This window comes from Salvelinus alpinus, chromosome 23 (genome assembly GCF_045679555.1).
Source record: "Salvelinus alpinus chromosome 23, SLU_Salpinus.1, whole genome shotgun sequence".
NCBI lineage: Eukaryota > Metazoa > Chordata > Actinopteri > Salmoniformes > Salmonidae > Salvelinus > Salvelinus alpinus.
Window position 1 is genome coordinate 49,080,863 of NC_092108.1, and position 19,453 is coordinate 49,100,315.

At 42.6% G+C, this 19,453-nt stretch overlaps 1 protein-coding gene across 4 annotated transcripts in view; it reads left to right on the forward strand.

Moving 5' to 3' along the window:
* The first annotated feature begins 16,065 nt into the window (after positions 1-16,065).
* mfn1a (mitofusin 1a) overlaps positions 16,066-19,453 on the forward strand; it is a 32,420-nt gene continuing 29,032 nt past the window's right edge. For all 4 annotated transcript variants that reach the window (XM_071362645.1, XM_071362646.1, XM_071362647.1 and 1 more), the window contains exons 1-4: positions 16,066-16,180; positions 16,478-16,613; positions 17,040-17,202; positions 17,534-17,658. In XM_071362645.1, the coding sequence (XP_071218746.1) occupies positions 16,066-16,180; positions 16,478-16,613; positions 17,040-17,202; positions 17,534-17,658 (539 nt within the window). The remainder of the gene's footprint in view (positions 16,181-16,477; positions 16,614-17,039; positions 17,203-17,533; positions 17,659-19,453) is intronic.

Genomic DNA, 19,453 nt, shown 5'->3' on the forward strand with positions numbered 1-19,453 from the left:
CACAGTCAGTGCATATTCTTTCTGGCTCGATCCCACACATGGAGCAGATGGATTTTACTGGGGGATCCATGTTCTCCTCATTATGTTGTGCAGCTGCTCAATGCCTTACACATCTGGCTAAAAGATTATAGTAGCTCTGCTGGAGTCACTTTTATAGACAACTTTGACATCTTCTGGAAACAGAAGATACTCTACAGGAATGACGGTGTCCATCCAAATCATCTTGGCTCCTGTCCACGCATTTCAAGGCTGCGTTGAAACAATGACGTATCAATGACCCAAGACCAGCTGAGCTAATCCCTACCATTGAGACAATTAGTTATCATAATGCTGCATTAAATGTACATTATCCTAGCGGCATTGGCAGACACAATGTAAGTAACTTAATTTATGTCCCCCTAGTTGCCCTGAATACCTTAGTTAATCCTACAGCTATTGGATGCAGTAATCATGTGCCTATGAACCAGAGTTACACTGTTAACACTGAGGCGGTGTGCCCTAGTAGGAAGACCACTTTGTGCATTTCACCCTGCACTATCAAGTCTACTTCTGATAAGCTTCCCAGTAAAGCATTGTTTTTAATCAAGCAACCCAGAAAAGATCTAAAAACTGTTCATATTAACATATGCAACCTGAGAAACAAGGTCCATGAAGTCAATAACTTGCTTGTAACAGATGACATTCATATTCTGACTATCTCTGAAACTCACTTAGATAATACCTTTGATACAGTGGTAACAATACATGGTTATAACATTTACAGGAAATACAGAAATGCCAACGGGGGTGGTGTTGTAGTCTATATAAAGAAGCACATTCCTGTAAAGCTTAGAGAAGATATCATGTTAAATACTGTTGAAGTAATATGGCTACTGTTTCATCTGGCTCACCTAAAGCCCATTCTTGTGGGAAGCTGCTATAGACCACCAAGTGCTAACAGTCAGTATCTGGATAATATGTGTGAAATTCTTGATAATGTATGTGATATCAACAGAGAAGTATATTTTCTGGGTGATTTTAAATATTGACAGGCTCTCATCAAGCTGCCCACTCAAGAAAAATGCAAACTGTAACCCCTGCCTGCAACCTGGTTCAGGTTGTAAGTCAAACTACCAGGGTAGTTACAAACAGCACAGGAATTAAATCATCAACATTTATTGATCACATCTTCACTAATGCTGCAGAAATTGGCTTTAAAGCAGTATCCAAATCCATAGTATGCAGTGATCACAATATAGTAGCCATATCTAGGAAAACCAAAGTTCCAAAGGCTGGGCCTAATATAGTGTATAAGAGCTCATACAATAAGTTTTGTAGTGATTCATATGTTGATGTAAATAATATTTGCTGGTCTATGGTGTGTAATGAGGAGCAACCAGAAGCTGCACTTGACACATTTATTAAATAGCTTATTCCAGTTACTAATAAGCACGCACTCAAACCTGTTTGGGCGCATGAACCGCTAGCGGGACACCTACGACAACATCCGGTGAAATTGCAGAGCGCGAAATTCAAAATACAAAAATCGTAATATTAAACATTCATGAAAATACAAGTGTCATACATCATTTAAAAGCTTAACTTCTTGTTAATCCAACCGGGTTGTCAGATTTCAAAAAGGCTTTACAGTGAAAGCATACCATGTGATTATCTGAGGACAGTGCCCCACATCAAAATACTTTTTCAACCAGCACAGGCGTTACAAAATCACAAATAGCGATTAAATAAATCACTTACCTTTGAAGATCTTCCTCTGATTGCAATCTCAAGGGTCCCAGCTACACAATGAATGGTCGTTTTGTTCAATAAAGTCCTTCTTTATATTCAAAAATTCTGTTTAGTTGGCGCCAATGATCTCAGTAATCTACTCGTTCAACGTGCATACAAACGAATCCATAAAGTTACCAGTAAAGTTCGTCCAAACAAGTCAAACGATGTTTCTAATAAATCCTCATGTACTCTAATATCTAAATAAACAATAATATTTAAGACGGGGAATAGTATGTTCAATAGGGAAGATAAATAACGAAGAGCACGCACCTCGTTCACGCGCCAACAAGACTACTTTTCTAATGAGAGACACCTTGTAGTTTTTCCAACTACTTGCTCATTTTTCAAAAAACAAGCCTGAAACCCTTTCTAAAGACTGTTGACATCTAGTGGAAGCCATAGGACCTGCAATCTGGGTCCTATCTATTTGTATTTCCCATAGGCTAGAACTGAAATGGCCTGTGACCTAAAAAAAAACACATTTCCGGATGGATTTTCCTCTGGTTTTTGCCGGCCATATCAGTGTTTTCTATCCAATTTCTATCCAATGCTACAAAGTATATGCATATCCTAGCTTCTGGGCCTGAGTAACAGGCAGTTTACTTTGGGCACATCAGTCACCCGAAATTCCGAACAAAAACCAGTCTCCAAAACAGGTTAAGGGCTGTGTGGGTATGGCAAGATACAACAACAAGTTCACCCACTTGGAGACAGATAGAGGAAGAGTGTCTGACCCCTGCTACATTGGCATCTATACCTTATATTAGCCCACCTAAAGCTTTGCTAGGTCTCATAAACAACCCTTTCATTAAAAACACTTTAAATATATGAATGGAAGTCTGTAAACAAACAGAAGGGCTTAGATCTATATGTGAACAAACACCTTTCTATAATTACCCCATCTTACCCAAAGCCCTGAGAGATGGTATTACATTTTCTTGGTTCAACAAAGGCATTAAAACATTTGGTATCTCTATAGAGAAGGTGAGCTAATATCCTTTCAACAACTGGCATCTCATTTTCAGTTACCTCAAACTAATTTCTTCAAGTACCTACAGGTTTTTGAATTTACTGATGTCTGGTTGGACTTTCAGCAGTTTCTAGAGACGTCACCTTAGCTGCCTCATTATTACTTTCTTCATTAATGTATTATTATTATTATTTGTTTTTGCGTTGAATAATTTATTTTCTAGCATGGAATGTGAAGGTCATTCTGTTTCTTTTTTTGTTGTTAATCAGTGAAGCTAATACAGGTAGAGGGAAGGGGGGGGGTGTTCATGTGTTGGGGAGGGAAGGGTTTTGCACGATGTGCCCCCATGTAGCATGGTGTTTTGTGTAGGTGGAAAGAATAACGGGGCATTTTCTGTGTCATATTTTGCTGATTGTATGGAGGCTTGCGTCCCTGCATCAACTACAGAGGGCTGAACCAGATTACGATCAAGAATCGTTACCCACTACCCCTGATTTCCTCCGCATTGGAGTTGGTCCAAGGGTCCCAATTCTTCACCAAACTGGACTTCTACAACGCTTACAATCTGGTGAGAATCAGGGAGGGAGATGAGTGGTAGACTGCCTTTAACACCCCAGTGGCCACTATGAGTATTTAGTCATGCCCTTCGGATTATCAAACTCACTGGCAGTCTTTCAGGCATTGGTCAATGACAACCTGAGGGATATGATGAATAGGTTCGTCTTTGTTTACCTCAACAACATCTTGATCTTCTCCAAGGCCCTTCCGGAACACATACTGCATGTCCGCCAAGTCCTGAGATGCCTCCTGCAGAGTCAACTATATGACAAGATAGAGAAGTGCGAGTTCCACGTATCCCAGGTTTCCTTCCTGGGTCACATTATCTCTACCGCAGACATCCAAAAGGACCCCGTAAAGATTGAGGCGGTCGTTGACTGGCCCCGTCTCACCTCACTCAAGCAGGTCCAGCGGTTCCTCGGGTTTGCCAATTTTTTGCTGACATTTTATACGCAACTTTGAATCGGTGGAGGCGCCTCTCGCGGTCCTAACCCACAAGTCCCAGACCCGTTTTTGATAGACCCCCGAGACTGACAGGGCATTCATGGAGCTCAAGGGACGTTTCACCCCTGAACCCATTCTCATTCTTGCTGATCCGACTCGTCCCTTGGTGGTGGAGGGGGACTCCTCGGACACCGGAACAGGGGCGGTCTATTCATAGAGGATCGAGGAGGACAAGAAACTGTACCCATGCGCCATTCTCTCCAAGCGGTTCTCGCCAGCGGAACGCAACTACAATGTAGGTAACCGGGAGCTCTTGGCAGTTAAGTGGGCTCTTGAGGGTTAGAGACACTGGTTGGAGGGGGCACCTCATCCTTTCGCAATCTGGATGGACCATAAGCACTTGGTATCCATTCAAGAAGCCAAGAGAGCCAAACAGCTGAGCTGATAGAGCAACGACTCTGGAATAAATAAAAAAATGTGTATGGGTGGAGAGAGGGTTGGTTTTTGCAGGTTTACTGTTTGGATTGTCAATACTGCGTGTGTTCTTGGCTGCCGTGCCGTTGCTGTGTCGGAATCGATTGTGAGTTGAACTTGGGTATGCCTTCCCATAAGGGAGTGCCCGGGTTGGCTTGCGTTTGGCTCTGGCACAGCCATGGCATGATACAACAGGATATAATGTGATGCCTAATATGAATTTTTACTTGCAGTCATTAGCGGCCATTAGAATCTGTTTCTTTTTCCTTCCTTTTTTTTGTCGGAATACAACAGGATATAATGAGGATCCCATGAAATATGTCTGGCATGTAATGGAAATAAAAAAATTACTTTTTTAAAATGAAGAGACAAAGTTTTGAACAATTGAATGCAATGAACTGAGCAGGCTGGGCTGACATGCTTATAGCCTTGCTAGGACTTTAAAATATGAGCATGCATTTATAAAATAATTTGCATTTTATTGCATGACATAAGTATTTGATACATCAGAAAAGCAGAACTTAATATTTGGTACATAAACCTTTGTTTGCAATTACAGAGATCATACGTTTCCTGTAGTTCTTGACCAGGTTTGCACACACTGCAGCAGGGATTTTGGCCCACTCCTCCATACAGACCTTCTCCAGATCCTTCAGGTTTCGGGGCTGTCGCTGGGCAATACGGACTTTCAGCTCCCTCCAAAGATTTTCTATTGGGTTCAGGTCTGGAGACTGGCTAGACCACTCCAGGACCTTGAGATGCTTCTTGCGGAGCCACTCCTTAGTTGCCCTGGCTGTGTGTTTCGGGTCGTTGTCATGCTGGAAGACCCAGCCACGACCCATCTTCAATGCTCTTACTGAGGGAAGGAGGTTGTTGGCCAGGATCTCGCGATACATGGCCCCATCCATCCTCCCCTCAATACGGTGCAGTCGTCCTGTCCTCTTTGTAGAAAAGCATCCCCAAAGAATGATGTTTCCACCTCCATGCTTCACGGTTGGGATGGTGTTCTTGGGGTTGTACTCATCCTTCTTCTTCCTCCAAACACGGCGAGCGGAGTTTAGACCAAAAAGCTCTATTTTTGTCTCATCAGACCACATGACCTTCTCCCATTCCTCCTCTGGATCATCCAGATGGTCATTGGCAAACTTCAGACGGGCCTGGACATGCGCTGGCTTGAGTAGGGGGACCTTGCGTGCGCTGCAGGATTTTAATCCATGACGGCGTAGTGTGTTACTAATGGTTTTCTTTGAGACTGTGGTCCCAGCTCTCTTCAGGTCATTGACCAGGTCCTGCCGTGTAGTTCTGGGCTGATCCCTCACCTTCCTCATGATCATTGATGCCCCACGAGGTGAGATCTTACATGGAGCCCCAGACTGAGGGTGATTGACCATCATCTTGAACTTCTTCCATTTTCTAATAATTGCGCCAACAGTTGTTGCCTTCTCACCAAGCTGCTTGCCTATTGTCCTGTAGCCCATCCCAGCCTTGTGCAGGTCTAGAATTGTATCCCTGATGTCCTTACACAGCTCTCTGGTCTTGGCCATTGTGGAGAGGTTGGAGTCTGTTTGATTGAGTGTGTGGACAGGTGTCTTTTATACAGGTAACTTTTTCAAACAGTTGCAGTTAATACAGGTAATGAGTGGAGAACAGGAGGGCTTCTTAAAGAAAAACTAACAGGTCTGTTAGAGCCGGAATTCTTACTGGTTGGTAGGTGATCAAATACCTATGTCATGCAATAAAATGCAAATTAATTACTTAAAAATCATACAATGTGATTTTCTGGATTTTTACAGACCTCTACATGCTTTGTAAGTTGGAAAACCAAATACTTGTTCTCCCGACTGTATATGGACACTTAATCATCATGGTGCTTTTTAATGTTAAGTTTATCAACATTGGTTGTGGTAAGTACACTAAGTAAAAAAAGAAATGTCCCTTTTTCAGGACCTTCTTTCAAAGCTAATTCGTAAAAATCCAAATATCTTCACAGATCTTCATTGTAAAGGGTTTAAACACTGTTTTCCATGCTTGTTCACTGAACCATAAACAATTAATGAACATGCACCTGTGGAACAGTCATTAAGACACTAACAGCTTACAGACGGTCTGCAATTAAGGTCACAGTTATGAAAACTTAGGACACTAAAGAGGCCTTTCTACTGACTCTGAAAAACACTAAAAGAAAGATGGCCAGGGTCTCTGCTCATCTGCGTGAACGTGCCTTAGGCATGCTGTAAGGAAGCATGAGGACTGCAGATGTGGCCAGGGCAATAAATTGCAATGTCCGTACTGTGAGACGCCTAAGACAGCGCTACAGGGAGACAGGACGAACAGCTGATTGTCCTCGCAGTGACAGACCACGTGTAACAACACCTGCACAGGATCGGTACATCCAAACATCACACCTGCGGGACAGGTACAGGATGGAAACAACAACTTCCCGATTTACACCAGGAACGCACAATCCCTCCATCAGTCCTCAGACTGTCCGCAACAGGCTGAGAGAGGCTGGACTGAGGGCTTGTAGGCCTGTTGTAAGGCAGGTCCTCACCAGACATCACAGGAACAAACCCACCGTTGCTGTACCAGACAGGACAAGACTGGCAAAAAGGGCTCCCTCATGTGGTACCCTTCCTGCAGGCTCATCCTGACATGACCCTCCAGCATGACAATGCCACCAGCCATACTGCTTGTTCTGTGCGCGATTTCCTGCAAGACAGGAATGTCAGTGTTCTGCCATAGCCTGCGAAGAGTCCGGATCTCAATCCCATTGAGCACGTCTGGGACCTGTTGGATCGGAGGGTGAGGCCTAGGGCCATTCCCCCCAGAAATGTCCGGGAACTTGCAGGGGCCTTGGTGGAAGAGTGGGGTAACATCTCACAGAAAGAACTGGCAAATCTGGTGCAGTCCATGAGGAGGAGATGCAATGCAGTACTTAATGCAGATGGTGGCCACACCAGATACTGACTGTTACTTTGATTTTAACCCCCCCTTTGTTCAGGGAAACAACATATTTACACATGTTAAGTTTGCTGAAAATAAATGTTGACAGTGAGGATGTTTCTTTTTTTGCTGAGTTTATAATTGGTAAGTGGGGAAATAAAATTAAAAAATGATAATTTTATTGGCTTAACAGGTAAATTTATACATGGCTAAAAGAGAAAGAATATAATATCTATTGTTTACAGGAAACTCGTTCTACAAATATATATGAGGTTGGGTGGAAAACGGAATGGGAGGGAGAAATATATTATTGTCATTGGCAAAGAAACTCTAAAGGGGTGATTATACTAATTAATACAAACTTTCATTCGATTGTGCAAACGGATCCGCAAGGAAGATGGATTATTTTAAATATGCTATTGGACCAAAAACAGATCTGGCAAATTAATCAATGGGCCATATAATGATCCACACTTTTCCAAAATATATATAATAATCTATTGTGTTCACAAGCCACAAAATAATCTATTATTATGGTATGGAGATTATAATACGGTTTTAAGTACCTCAATGGATCGTAAAGGAAATCATTATACAAACTATCACCCTCAAGCACAATTTCTTATGGCTGCAATCCCGTTAACGGGATCGATATGACAACAGCAGGGCGCCAAATTCAAACAACAGAAATCTCATAATTAAAATTCCTCAAGCATACAAGAATTTCACACCATTTTAAAGATACACTTCTTGTTAATCCCACCACAGTGTCCGATTTCAAAAAGGCTTTACAGCGAAAGCACCACAAACGATTATGTTAGGTCACCGCAAAATCACAGAAAAACACAGCCATTTTTCCAGCCAAAGACAGGAGTCACAAAAAGCAGAAATAGAGATAAAATGAATTACTAACCTTTGATGATCTTCATCAGATGACACTCATAGGACTTCATGTTACGCAATACATACAGTGGGGAGAACAAGTATTTGATACACTGCCGATTTTGCAGGTTTTCCTACTTACAAAGCATGTAGAGGTCTGTCATTTTTATCATAGGTACACTTCAACTGTGAGAGACGGAATCTAAAACAAAAATCCAGAAAATCACATTGTATGATTTTTAAGTAATTAATTTGCATTTTATTGCATGACATAAGTATTTGATCACCTACCAACCAGTAAGAATTCCGGCTCTCACAGACCTGTTAGTTTTTCTTTAAGAAGCCCTCCTGTTCTCCACTCATTACCTGTATTAACTGCACCTGTTTGAACTCGTTACCTGTATAAAAGACACCTGTCCACACACTCAATCAAACAGACTCCAACCTCTCCACAATGGCCAAGACCAGAGAGCTGTGTAAGGACATCAGGGATAAATTGTAGACCTGTACAAGGCTGGGATGGGCTACAGGACAATAGCCAAGCAGCTTGGTGAGAAGGCAACAACTGTTGGCACAATTATTAGAAAATGGAAGAAGTTCAAGATGACGGTCAATCACCCTCGGTCTGGGGCTCCATGCAAGATCTCACCTCGTGGGGCATCAATGATCATGAGGAATGTGAGGGATCAGCCCAGAACTACACGGCAGGACCTGGTCAATGACCTGAAGAGAGCTGGGACCACAGTCTCAAAGAAAACCATTAGTAACACACTACGCCGTCATGGATTAAAATCCTGCAGCGCACGCAAGGTCCCCCTGCTCAAGCCAGCGCATGTCCAGGCCCGTCTGAAGTTTGCCAATGACCATCTGGATGATCCAGAGGAGGAATGGGAGAAGGTCATGTGGTCTGATGAGACAAAAATAGAGCTTTTTGCTCTAAACTCCACTCGCCGTGTTTGGAGGAATAGAAGGATGAGTACAACCCCAAGAACACCATCCCAACCGTGAAGCATGGAGGTGGAAACATCATTCTTTGGGGATGCTTTTCTGCAAAGGGGACAGGACGACTGCACCGTATTGAGGGGAGGATGGATGGGGCCATGTATCGCGAGATCTTGACCAACAACCTCCTTCCCTCAGTAAGAGCATTGAAGATGGGTCGTGGCTGGGTCTTCCAGCATGACAACGACCCGAAACACACAGCCAGGGCAACTAAGGAGTGGCTCCGTAAGAAGCATCTCAAGGTCCTGGAGTGGCCTAGCCAGTCTCCAGACCTGAACCCAATAGAAAATCTTTGGAGGGAGCCGAAAGTCCGTATTGCCCAGCGACAGCCCCGTAAACCTGAAGGATCTGGAGAAGGTCTGTATGGAGGAGTGGGCCAAAATCCCTGCTGCAGTGTGTGCAAACCTGGTCAAGAACTACAGGAAACGTATGATCTCTGTAATTGCAAACAAAGGTTTCTGTACCAAATATTCAGTTCTGCTTTTCTGATGTATCAAATACTTATGTCATGCAATAAAATGCAAATTAATTACTTAAAGATCATACAATGTGATTTTCTGGATTTTTGTTTTAGATTCCTTATCTCACAGTTGAAGTGTACCTATGATAAAAATTACAGACCTCTACATGCTTTGTAAGTAGGAAAACCTGCAAAATTGTCAGTGTATCAAATACTTGTTCTCCCCACTGTATATGTTTTGTTCGATAAAGTTCATATTTATATCCAAAAACCTCAGTTTAACATTGGCGCCATGTTCAGAAATGCCTCCAAAATATCCGGGAGAAATTGCAGAGAGCCACGTCAAATAACATAAATACTCATCATAAACTTTGATGAAAGTAAAAGATACACTTGTTCTTAAAACGTCTTAAGACTAGTGGGCGCAGTTTTCGTTTTTGGCTAAAAAGGCGTACCCATTTGAAACTGCCTATTTCTCAGTCCCCGAAACTAGAATATGCATATAATAGTCAGATTAGGATAGAAAACACTCTGAAGTTTCCAAAACTGTAAACATTTTGTCTGTGAGTTAAACAGAACTGATATTGCAGGCTAAAACCTGAGGAAAATCCAACCAGGAAGTGGCCCTGTTTTTGAGACCTCTCTGTTCCCATGCATCCCTATTGCCCATATAAAGGGATATCAACCAGACTTCTTTTTCTATGTCTTCCCTAAGGTGTCAACAGCCTTTAGACATAGTTTCAGGCTTTTATTTTGAAGGATGAGCGTGAACGACCACATTGCGTAAGTGGATAGGTGGGGGCTCTCCGAGTGATTTTTGCGCGAAAGTGAAAGGCAGCCATTGTTTCTCTCGGTCCTAGTGAAAAGCCAACTGTCCCGGTTGATATATTATCGAATAGATATTTGAAAAACACCCTGAAGATGGATTATAAACAACGTTTGACATGTTTTTGTGGACATTATGGATATAATTTGGATTTTTTTCCGGCGTTGTCGCGAACGCTCTTTCCGGTGGATTCCTGGGCATAACGCAGCAAACAAACGGAGGTACTTGGATATAAAAAATATCTTTATGGAACAAAAGGAACATTTGCTGTCTAACTGGTAGTCTCGTGAGTGAAACCATCCGAAGATCATCAAATTAAACGATTAATTTGATTGCTTTTCTGATTTTCGTGACCAAGTTACCTGACGCTAGGTGTTCTTATTGTTTTGTCGAGCGATCGATAAATTTACACAAATGCAAGTATTGCTTGCGCTGTGAAGCATAATTTCAAAATCTGAGACGACAGATGGATTAACAAAAGGCTAAGCTGTGTTTTGCAATATTGCACTTGTGATTTCATGAAATTATATTTTATTATATACCGTTCGCGCTAGGCTAGGCTATGCTAGTCAGCGTTTCTGATGACAATTATCCCGGATCCGGGATGGGTGGTTCAGAAAGGTTATTGCAACCGCTGTGAAGCTTTACGGCAAAAGCACAATATTCAATAATCTGAGAACAGCGTTCAGCCACAAAAGGAAGCCATACAGTTACCCGCCAAATTGAGGAGTCAACAAAACTCATAAATAGCATTATAAATCTTCACTTACCTTTGCTGATCTTCGTCGGAATGCACTCCCAGGACTCCCACTTCCACAAGAAATGTTCGCTTTGTTCGGTAATCATTTATGTCCAAATAGCTATTTATGTTAGCGTGTTTAGGTCACTATTCCAAAGGCACAATGCGCGAGCGCAAAATCCAGACGAAAAGTCAAAAGAGTTCCATTACAGTTTGTAGAAACATGTCAAACGATGTTTACAATCAAACCTTAGGGTCTTTTTATAATAAATCTTCAATAATATTCCAACCGGACAATAGCGTATTCATTACAGAAGAAAAAGAAGGAACGGCGCACCCACGTGACCGCGCAGTAAACAACGCATTGGCCTCAGCCTAGTCCACTTGTTGAAACAGCTCTTATTCAACCCCCTTCCACAATAGAAGCCTCAAACAACTTTCTAAAGACTGTTGACATCTGCTGGAAGCCTTGGGAAGTGCAATCTGGCCCCATAGACACAGCATATTGGATAGGCAATCACTTAAATGAAACTACAAACCTCAGATTTCCCACTTCCTGGTTGGATTTGTCTCAGGTTTTTGCCTGCCATATGAGTTCTGTTATACTCACAGACATTATTTTAACAGTTTTGGAAACGTTAGAGTGTTATCTTTCCAAATCTACTACTTATATGCATATCATAGCTTCTGGGCCTGAGTAACAAGCAGTTTACTCTGGGCACCTTATTCATCCAAGCTACTCAATACTGCCCCTTTCCCAAAGAAGTTAAACCTCTCACTAAAAGCTTCACACATACATAAATTATACTTAAACCCAAAATGGTTCTCCAGTGGATTATTAAGAAAGGCTCATCCTTTCTTAAAAAATTACCTTTTTGCCTTCATACAGATTACAACTTCTCATTTCTGACTAATTGAAAATGAAATTTTGTTTAAAGTATCGCCCTTTCTTCAACAAGCCATACAAAGTTGGTTATAATATCAGTTTTATCCTCCAGAAAAGATAGAACAAATGTTGTGGTTAAACTCAAACATACTGATTAATTTTAAAAAACATTCTTCATGGAAATCTTCTAAATTTTTGAATTATATTCATTAATGATATTATGAATAGAACAGAGGAGTTAAATCACATATGCAATTATAAAAAATATGGGAATATGTGCTCAATCCGAATTTACAACCAACTGATTGCAGCACTACCACAAAAATGGAGGAGGCAAGTGGAAAAGGGAGAAGATAAGGAACTTGTTTGCCTGCCATATATTAAAGATATAAAGTGGTTGAAAGGAACTGGCATAAATAGAAAAATATACCAGTTTCAAAAAAAATTGACGGCTGCGCCATACAGGTTGCAAAATAAATGGGAGGAGATTTCCGATGTACCAATTCCATCTCATATGGTTTATGAACTGGTCCAAAAATCTTCACTCCTGGAAGGTCGCTTTCTTTTTATGTGACTTAACCAACTAGGCTCGTTATTTAACAATGTTATTCATATCTACGGATGGCATACACAAGTTTGTTATTAAGGCACATGAAAGTTCACATGTTCGAGAAGGCATTTCTGCCAAAAAAATGCAGTGTGATAAAAAAAAAAGTTTATCTTCAAACGGCTCTCCTGTGAAGTAGTGACCTGCGACAATATGCCTAGTTTCCTGAAATGGGTCACATACTGTATGGTGAATACCTTTTGAAAGTATTATTTTAAAGTGGACAGGGATTTGCTGGCTTCTTGCTTTCCTTGGGTTTGTGATCAACTATATGTATTTTATCTAATTCATCTGATTCTTGATAACTGTCCTTGGTTCAGAATTATTGAACAATGCCCAAATTTGGGAAAACAAAAATGTTTATCTTGGGAAAGGAACTATTGAAAGGCGAAAGAGGCACATTGTCCCTCAGTGCTGCACCTCCTGCTCTGAACCTCCTCATGTGACGTGGTAAGGTTGGACCCAGGTGCAGAGAAGAGACCAGACGAGAAATCAGTGATTAAGGATAAACATAATACTTTACTGAGATACGGTAGCCGCAGGATCACAGTACACTTGGGAAAAAACCCCCACTAAGTCTCAAACTCACTCAAGAAACGAACGCACACGGTAAACAATTCAAGCTTCTGCAAAGGACCACAGAAAACACACCTCTTTTAACAGGGACATAATCATGAAATAATAAGACACCCGAGTCCAATAAAAGTCTCTAGGGTGGTCTTAGCCGCCCTATCATGCCAGGAGGAACCATGACAGTACCCCCCCACCCCCCCTCTCTCGGAGCGGCTCCAGCCGCGGAGCCATGATGATCAGTTGTTTGAAGTCTCTAACAAGACCCGGATCCAGGATGTCCCGGGCAAGCACCCACTCCTGCTCCTCGGGACCGTAGCCCTCCCAGTCCACCAGGTACTGCAGGGTCCCTCGGACCCGACGAGCCTCCAACAGACGCCGGACCGTGTCAAGGGGGCGGAGGAGCAGGTGTGGGGGGTGGAGGAGCAGGTGTGGGGGGAGAGAATTGACTGGTCCTTACCAGCTTGAGACGGGAGACATGAAAGGACGGACAGACCGACCCTCATGGACCTGGGAAGCTGGAAACGATAGGTGATTGGGTTGATGCGACTCAGGATCTGGAATGGTTCTATGTAGCGAGGAGCGGGCTTCTGCGAGTTCGGCAGTGTGTTATGAGCATACTCCGCCCAGACGAGGAACTTGCTCCAGTTGCTGGGCTGGTTGGCCCGCTCAGTTTGCCCATTCGCCTGAGGGTGGAACCCCGAGGAGAGACTCACCGATGCCGCCAACAGGGAACAGAAGGCCTTCCAATACCGTGCGACAAACTGGAGCCCATGATCTGAGACAATGTCATGGGGAAGCTCGTGTAGTCGAAAGACATGGACAATCATGAGATTGGGTAAGGTGATGAAATGGGCTGCCTTGGAGAACCGATCGACGACCACCAGGATAGTGGTAAGCCCTTGAGATGGATGTAACCCTGTGATAAAGTCTACAGACAGATGAGACCAGGGCCGGCTTGTTGCCAGGAGCACAGTTACAGTCACCAACGTTCTGGATAACATGAAAACAGCCTAATCAGCTCTGCTAGGGTGAGTAAAATGGTCAGAGTTTGGGTGGGGCCTAAAGCTTAAGATGATTCTTATGGCATTGCACACGGTCAGTGTGACCCAGAGTGACTTGACACAACAATGGGCCAAGCAACGGAAACGACACAGGACGTCTTATTTAATGAAAGGGGTTGCAGTCTGCCGTGAAGCATTCATCCATGTATACGGGTAAGAGTCTAGCTACAGTTTCAGATATTATACATTTTGAATTTTGTCAGAAAGTTGTTTCCATTGCAAGTTAAAGCATACTGGTAGCTAGCTAGCTGACGTTAGATGGCAGGCTCACTAGCCAACATTACGTTTATGATCTGTGTGTGACAATGTTATCTCAAAATGCCATTTCGCATTGCTAGTTATAGCCTAATGTTAGCTAGCTAACTAGCTAACATTGAACCTATTTGGTTATCTTTAGCTAGTTACAACAATCGGTGTGTATTGCTAGTACTCTATGGATTAGGATTACGGTTCATTGTTTAGCTAGCATGTCTAAACAAGACTCCGCTTCGCCCAGATGATTACATCAAGTTAAAAAATATGGGAATATGTGCTCAATCCGAATTTACAACCAACTGATTGCAGCACTACCACAAAAATGGAGGAGGCAAGTGGAAAAGGGAGAAGATAAGGAACTTGTTTGCCTGCCATATATTAAAGATATAAAGTGGTTGAAAGGAACTGGCATAAATAGAAAAATATACCAGTTCGTTTTTTTACTATTTTCTACATTGTAGAATAATAGTGAAGACATCAAAACTATGAAATAACACATATGGAATCATATAGTAATCATATAGTAATCACCCACGTACACACACACAGACTAGTTTACTTTATTAGAATAATTGGTTAGATAAATTAAATCAAATGTTATTTGTCACATGCGCCGAATACAACAGGTGTAGACTTTAAAGTGAAATGCTTACTTATAAGACAATGCAAATAGTCCATTTGATTAGCAGATATCAAAAGTGAATGGTAAACAGCAGTTATAAAAATGCCAATATCCCTAAAACATTGTAAACATTACACAAGTACCCAATCTGCAGTTAGGCCCAGTTTAACTCAGTGAACATCGCTAAAGGATAGTATTACTCATAGTATTATTCATAGTAGACGCTGCAGGTAAAGAAACAAGACGTGTAACACCGAACCACCTGATGCATTAAGTCCTAGCTAAGAGGATTGGAGATTCACAGGCTCCACACACACACGCACGCACGCACGCACGCACGCACGCACGCACGCACGCACGCACGCACGCACGCACGCACGCACGCACGCACGCACGCACGCACACACGCACGCACACACGCACACACACACACACACACACACACACACACACACACACACACACACACACACACACACACACCAGCTGGAAAGGCTGTGTAAGTCCAGTGCGCTTCAGAGATCTGATCTTTAGACAGAAAGCAGGTAGGTCCAGGTTGTATGCTGGAGAGTGAGAGGAAGAGGGTGGAGGTGAAATAGATTGTGTATGAAGAATAGAAAGAAGTGGAAATGAGAGTTTACGGGTGCATAAACAGATGATATAATGGAGAAAAGGTGTTTTATTGGGCAAACCAGGTGTATTTGATCATTTAGAGAGAGGAGGTGTTGTCAATTCTTGTCCTGCAGCTATGCTTCTCAACACGTTCTAATGGCATTGACTGGGAAGCAAATTAATCCAGAACCTCTGAAGATTTCTCTCACTGCAACTTTCCCCTAGCCAAGGTACTGAAAGACTTTGTGTGCAGGTGTGTACTGTGTTTGCATAATGTGTGCCTGTGTGTCACCTGTCTGTCCGTCTGTCTGTCTGTCTGCCTGCCAGTCAGTTTGTCTGTGCCTATTAAGTTAATCTCAACACTACGCTCAGGAAGTTGAAATGGACCCGGGGGGCCCATCGCCCCTCATGCATTTTGTGGTGGCGAAGAAGACTATCAACGGTATATTTGATCAGCTGCTGGAGTATGTCAAAGAGGGCTCAGAGTTTGTGGACGGTGAGTCTACATAGTGTTACTTAACAAAAAGTGTGTTTTGTAGATTATTAGCATCAATGGCATCTTACAGTTTGAATACAGATGTATACACAATGTCATAGGTATAGATGGTTTTATGCTATAATCTGCATCTTAAAGGGCACGACAATTCCCTTGTTAACTGTTTACTTTTTTTGCGTGGCTACCTATTACATATTAACGCGTACACATGGCGGGCTACCTTACACAAGTGTGGGGGTTTTTAGTTGTCATTTACCACAATATCCATTCTTGTCTATCTGCTTCTGTGATGCCCAGAGACATGGCGAAGTGCGGATCTGGAGCAGGTCGCAGTTGAGGAGCAGTGCCTTGAAATCCAGACCTGTGCTAGGAAACTGGCCACCATTCGGGAGGTGCTGGCTCGTAGGCACATGAAGGTAGCCTTTTTTGGGAGGTGAGAGTCAATGGTTTATTGGAAATAGAGTTGAACCCAATAATCAACCGATGCATTACTGAGGGTCCATATGTAAAGGACATTTATATTATACAGTTTGTTGCTGGATTGGTATAGTTAAGTAGTCTCACTGTTATTCCAGATGTTTTTCATACTACCTAGATAGTATGGTGTAACTATTGATACAGCATAGGTAAATATTAGTAGCATAACTTTGGATGTGCAGAGTTATTTCCCCCAAAGTTAGTGTAACGGAGGTGGAAGATTTGTGCTAGCTCGCTGAGCTACCTAGGCTTTATCTCAACATAATTACTGTGGTGGCAGGAGACCCAGGTTAGAACAAAGCCGTTCACATTAGCCCTGCGACCATAATTGTAAGCATTTTGTCAAAGGAGTAGAGACATTTCCTTTCCCTCTCCCTGGCAGGACGAGTAACGGTAAAAGCACAGTGATCAATGCCATGCTGAGGGACCGGGTGCTGCCCAGCGGCATTGGCCACACCACCAACTGCTTTTTGAGGGTGGAAGGCACAGACGGGGACGATGCCTACCTCACCACCGAGGGCTCTGATGACAGAAAAAGTGTCAAGGTCTGGGGTCAAACCAGGGGGTCGCAGACTGATCTACTGTGTGTGTGTATATATATATACACACTGTATATTTTTGGGCTTTTCCAATTTTAGTGAACAGATATTGAGAGACAATGAAAGTGGGGAAAGATAGAAAGAGTTTGTGCCGAAATGCCAGATTCAAACCTATGCCGATAATGTAGACGGAGGCTGAGGTATGTCGGAGGCTGCGGCATTACCGCTAGACCTGCCTTTTCGATGTGCAGTACAACACACAATTGTTAGAAATGATATTTCCCTCTGTTCTACTACTTCATGTATGTCTCTGCGTCTTTTTCTTCCCCTCTTCCAGTCAGTCAATCAGCTGGCCCATGCCCTGCATATGGAGCGCAGTCTAGACTCAGGCTGCCTAGTGAAGGTGTTCTGGCCCAAGTCCAGGTGTGCCCTGCTGAGGGATGACCTTGTTATTATGGACAGGTACGCGCTAGGGTTTAATACCAGTGACCGGTATCTCAGGACTTCCCAAACAAGCCTAACCCTAACCCCACCAATTATATAGAATTTCTATGCCACACAAAAAAAATACAAAATGTGCAGGTGCAAATAACTGCAAATGGCTTCATTCATACATTCGACCAGTCATCACAACATTAGTAGCCTACCATATTTACTCAACATTAAGTCCCCTATAGAACATATTACTTACGTTCATGGCTTGAATTGCTAACTATCATGAATAGGCTACACACAACCTGTCAACACAGTTACGGTAGACAATCCCCAAACCAGCTGTGTGGCACTGGAAGAGGCTCAAAATGTGCTATTCACTGTTAACAAAATGTCTGATACACTGGGTCCGAAATAGCTTAGACATTCGCAACATTGTTCAATGATGTTATACTTCAAAAGTGAGAGCAAGGCGGGCTTAGTCAGATTCGCAGGCAATTGATTAAGCGCGGCGATATCCATGGTTCATGTTCTATGGAGTGATTTCAGTGCCAACTGAAATTGTTTGAATGCCATAATTTTGAATTTGAATTAGGATATTTAATTGTTCTTTAATATTTATTTGTGAAGCACAAATGTAATCATTGAACTCATAAATTGAACTTGTATTTCATGATTTGAAACTGAACTGAATGAATATTGGATTTCAATTTAATTGAATGTTCAATTTCAATATTTATATATTCAGTTTAAATATAGTAGATATTTCATTTATTGTCTGTGTATCAAACTTTTAATTTCAAGTTGATCAAATAGTCAACTTCTCAGATACAAAAGTATGTGGACACCCCTTCAAATTAGTGGATTCGGCTATTTTAGCCACACCCGTTGCTGACAGGTGTATAAAATCGTGCACACAGCCATGCAATCTCCATAGACAAATATTGGCAGTAGAATGGTCTTACTGAAGAGCTCAGTGACTTTCAACATGGCACCGTCATAGGATGCCACCTTTCCAACAGGTCAGTTTGTCAAATTTCGGCCCTGCTAGAGCTGCCCCGGTCAACTGTAAGTGCTGTTATTGTGAAGTGAAAACGTCTTGGAGCCACAACGGCTCAGCAGGGGAGTGGTAGGCCACACAAGCTCACAGAACAGGACCACCGAGTGCTGAAGCACGTAAAAAATATCTGTCCTCGGTTGCAATACTCACGACCGAGTTCCGAACTGCCTCTGGAAGCAACTTCACCACAATAACTGTTTGTCAGGAGCTATGTGAAATGGGTTTCCATGGCTTAGCTGGAATTAAGAACTCTCCAGGTAGAAGAAAGGCGGGGGTGTATGTTTCATGATTAATCACTCATGGTGTGATTGTGATAACATACAGAAACTCAAGTCCTTTTGTTCACCCGACCTAGAATACCTCACAATCAAACGGCGACCGTATTACCTCCAAAGAAAATTCTCTTTGTTTATTGTCAAAGCCGTGTATATTCCCCCGCAAGCCGATACCACGACGGCCCTCAAAGAACTTTACTTGACTTTATGCAAACTGGAAACCACATATACTGAGGCCGCATTTATTGTAGCTGGGGATTTAAACAAAGAAAATTGGAGGAAAACGCTACCGAAGATCTACAAACACATTGACTGTAGTACTCACGCTGGTAAAACATTGGACCACTGCTACTGAACTTTTCGAAATGCCTACAAGGCCCTCCCCTGCCCTCTTCTCTGCAAATCTGATCACGACTCCATTTTGCTCCTCCGTTCCTATAGGCAAAACTCAAACAGGAAGTACCCGTGCTAAGGTCTATTCAACGCTGGT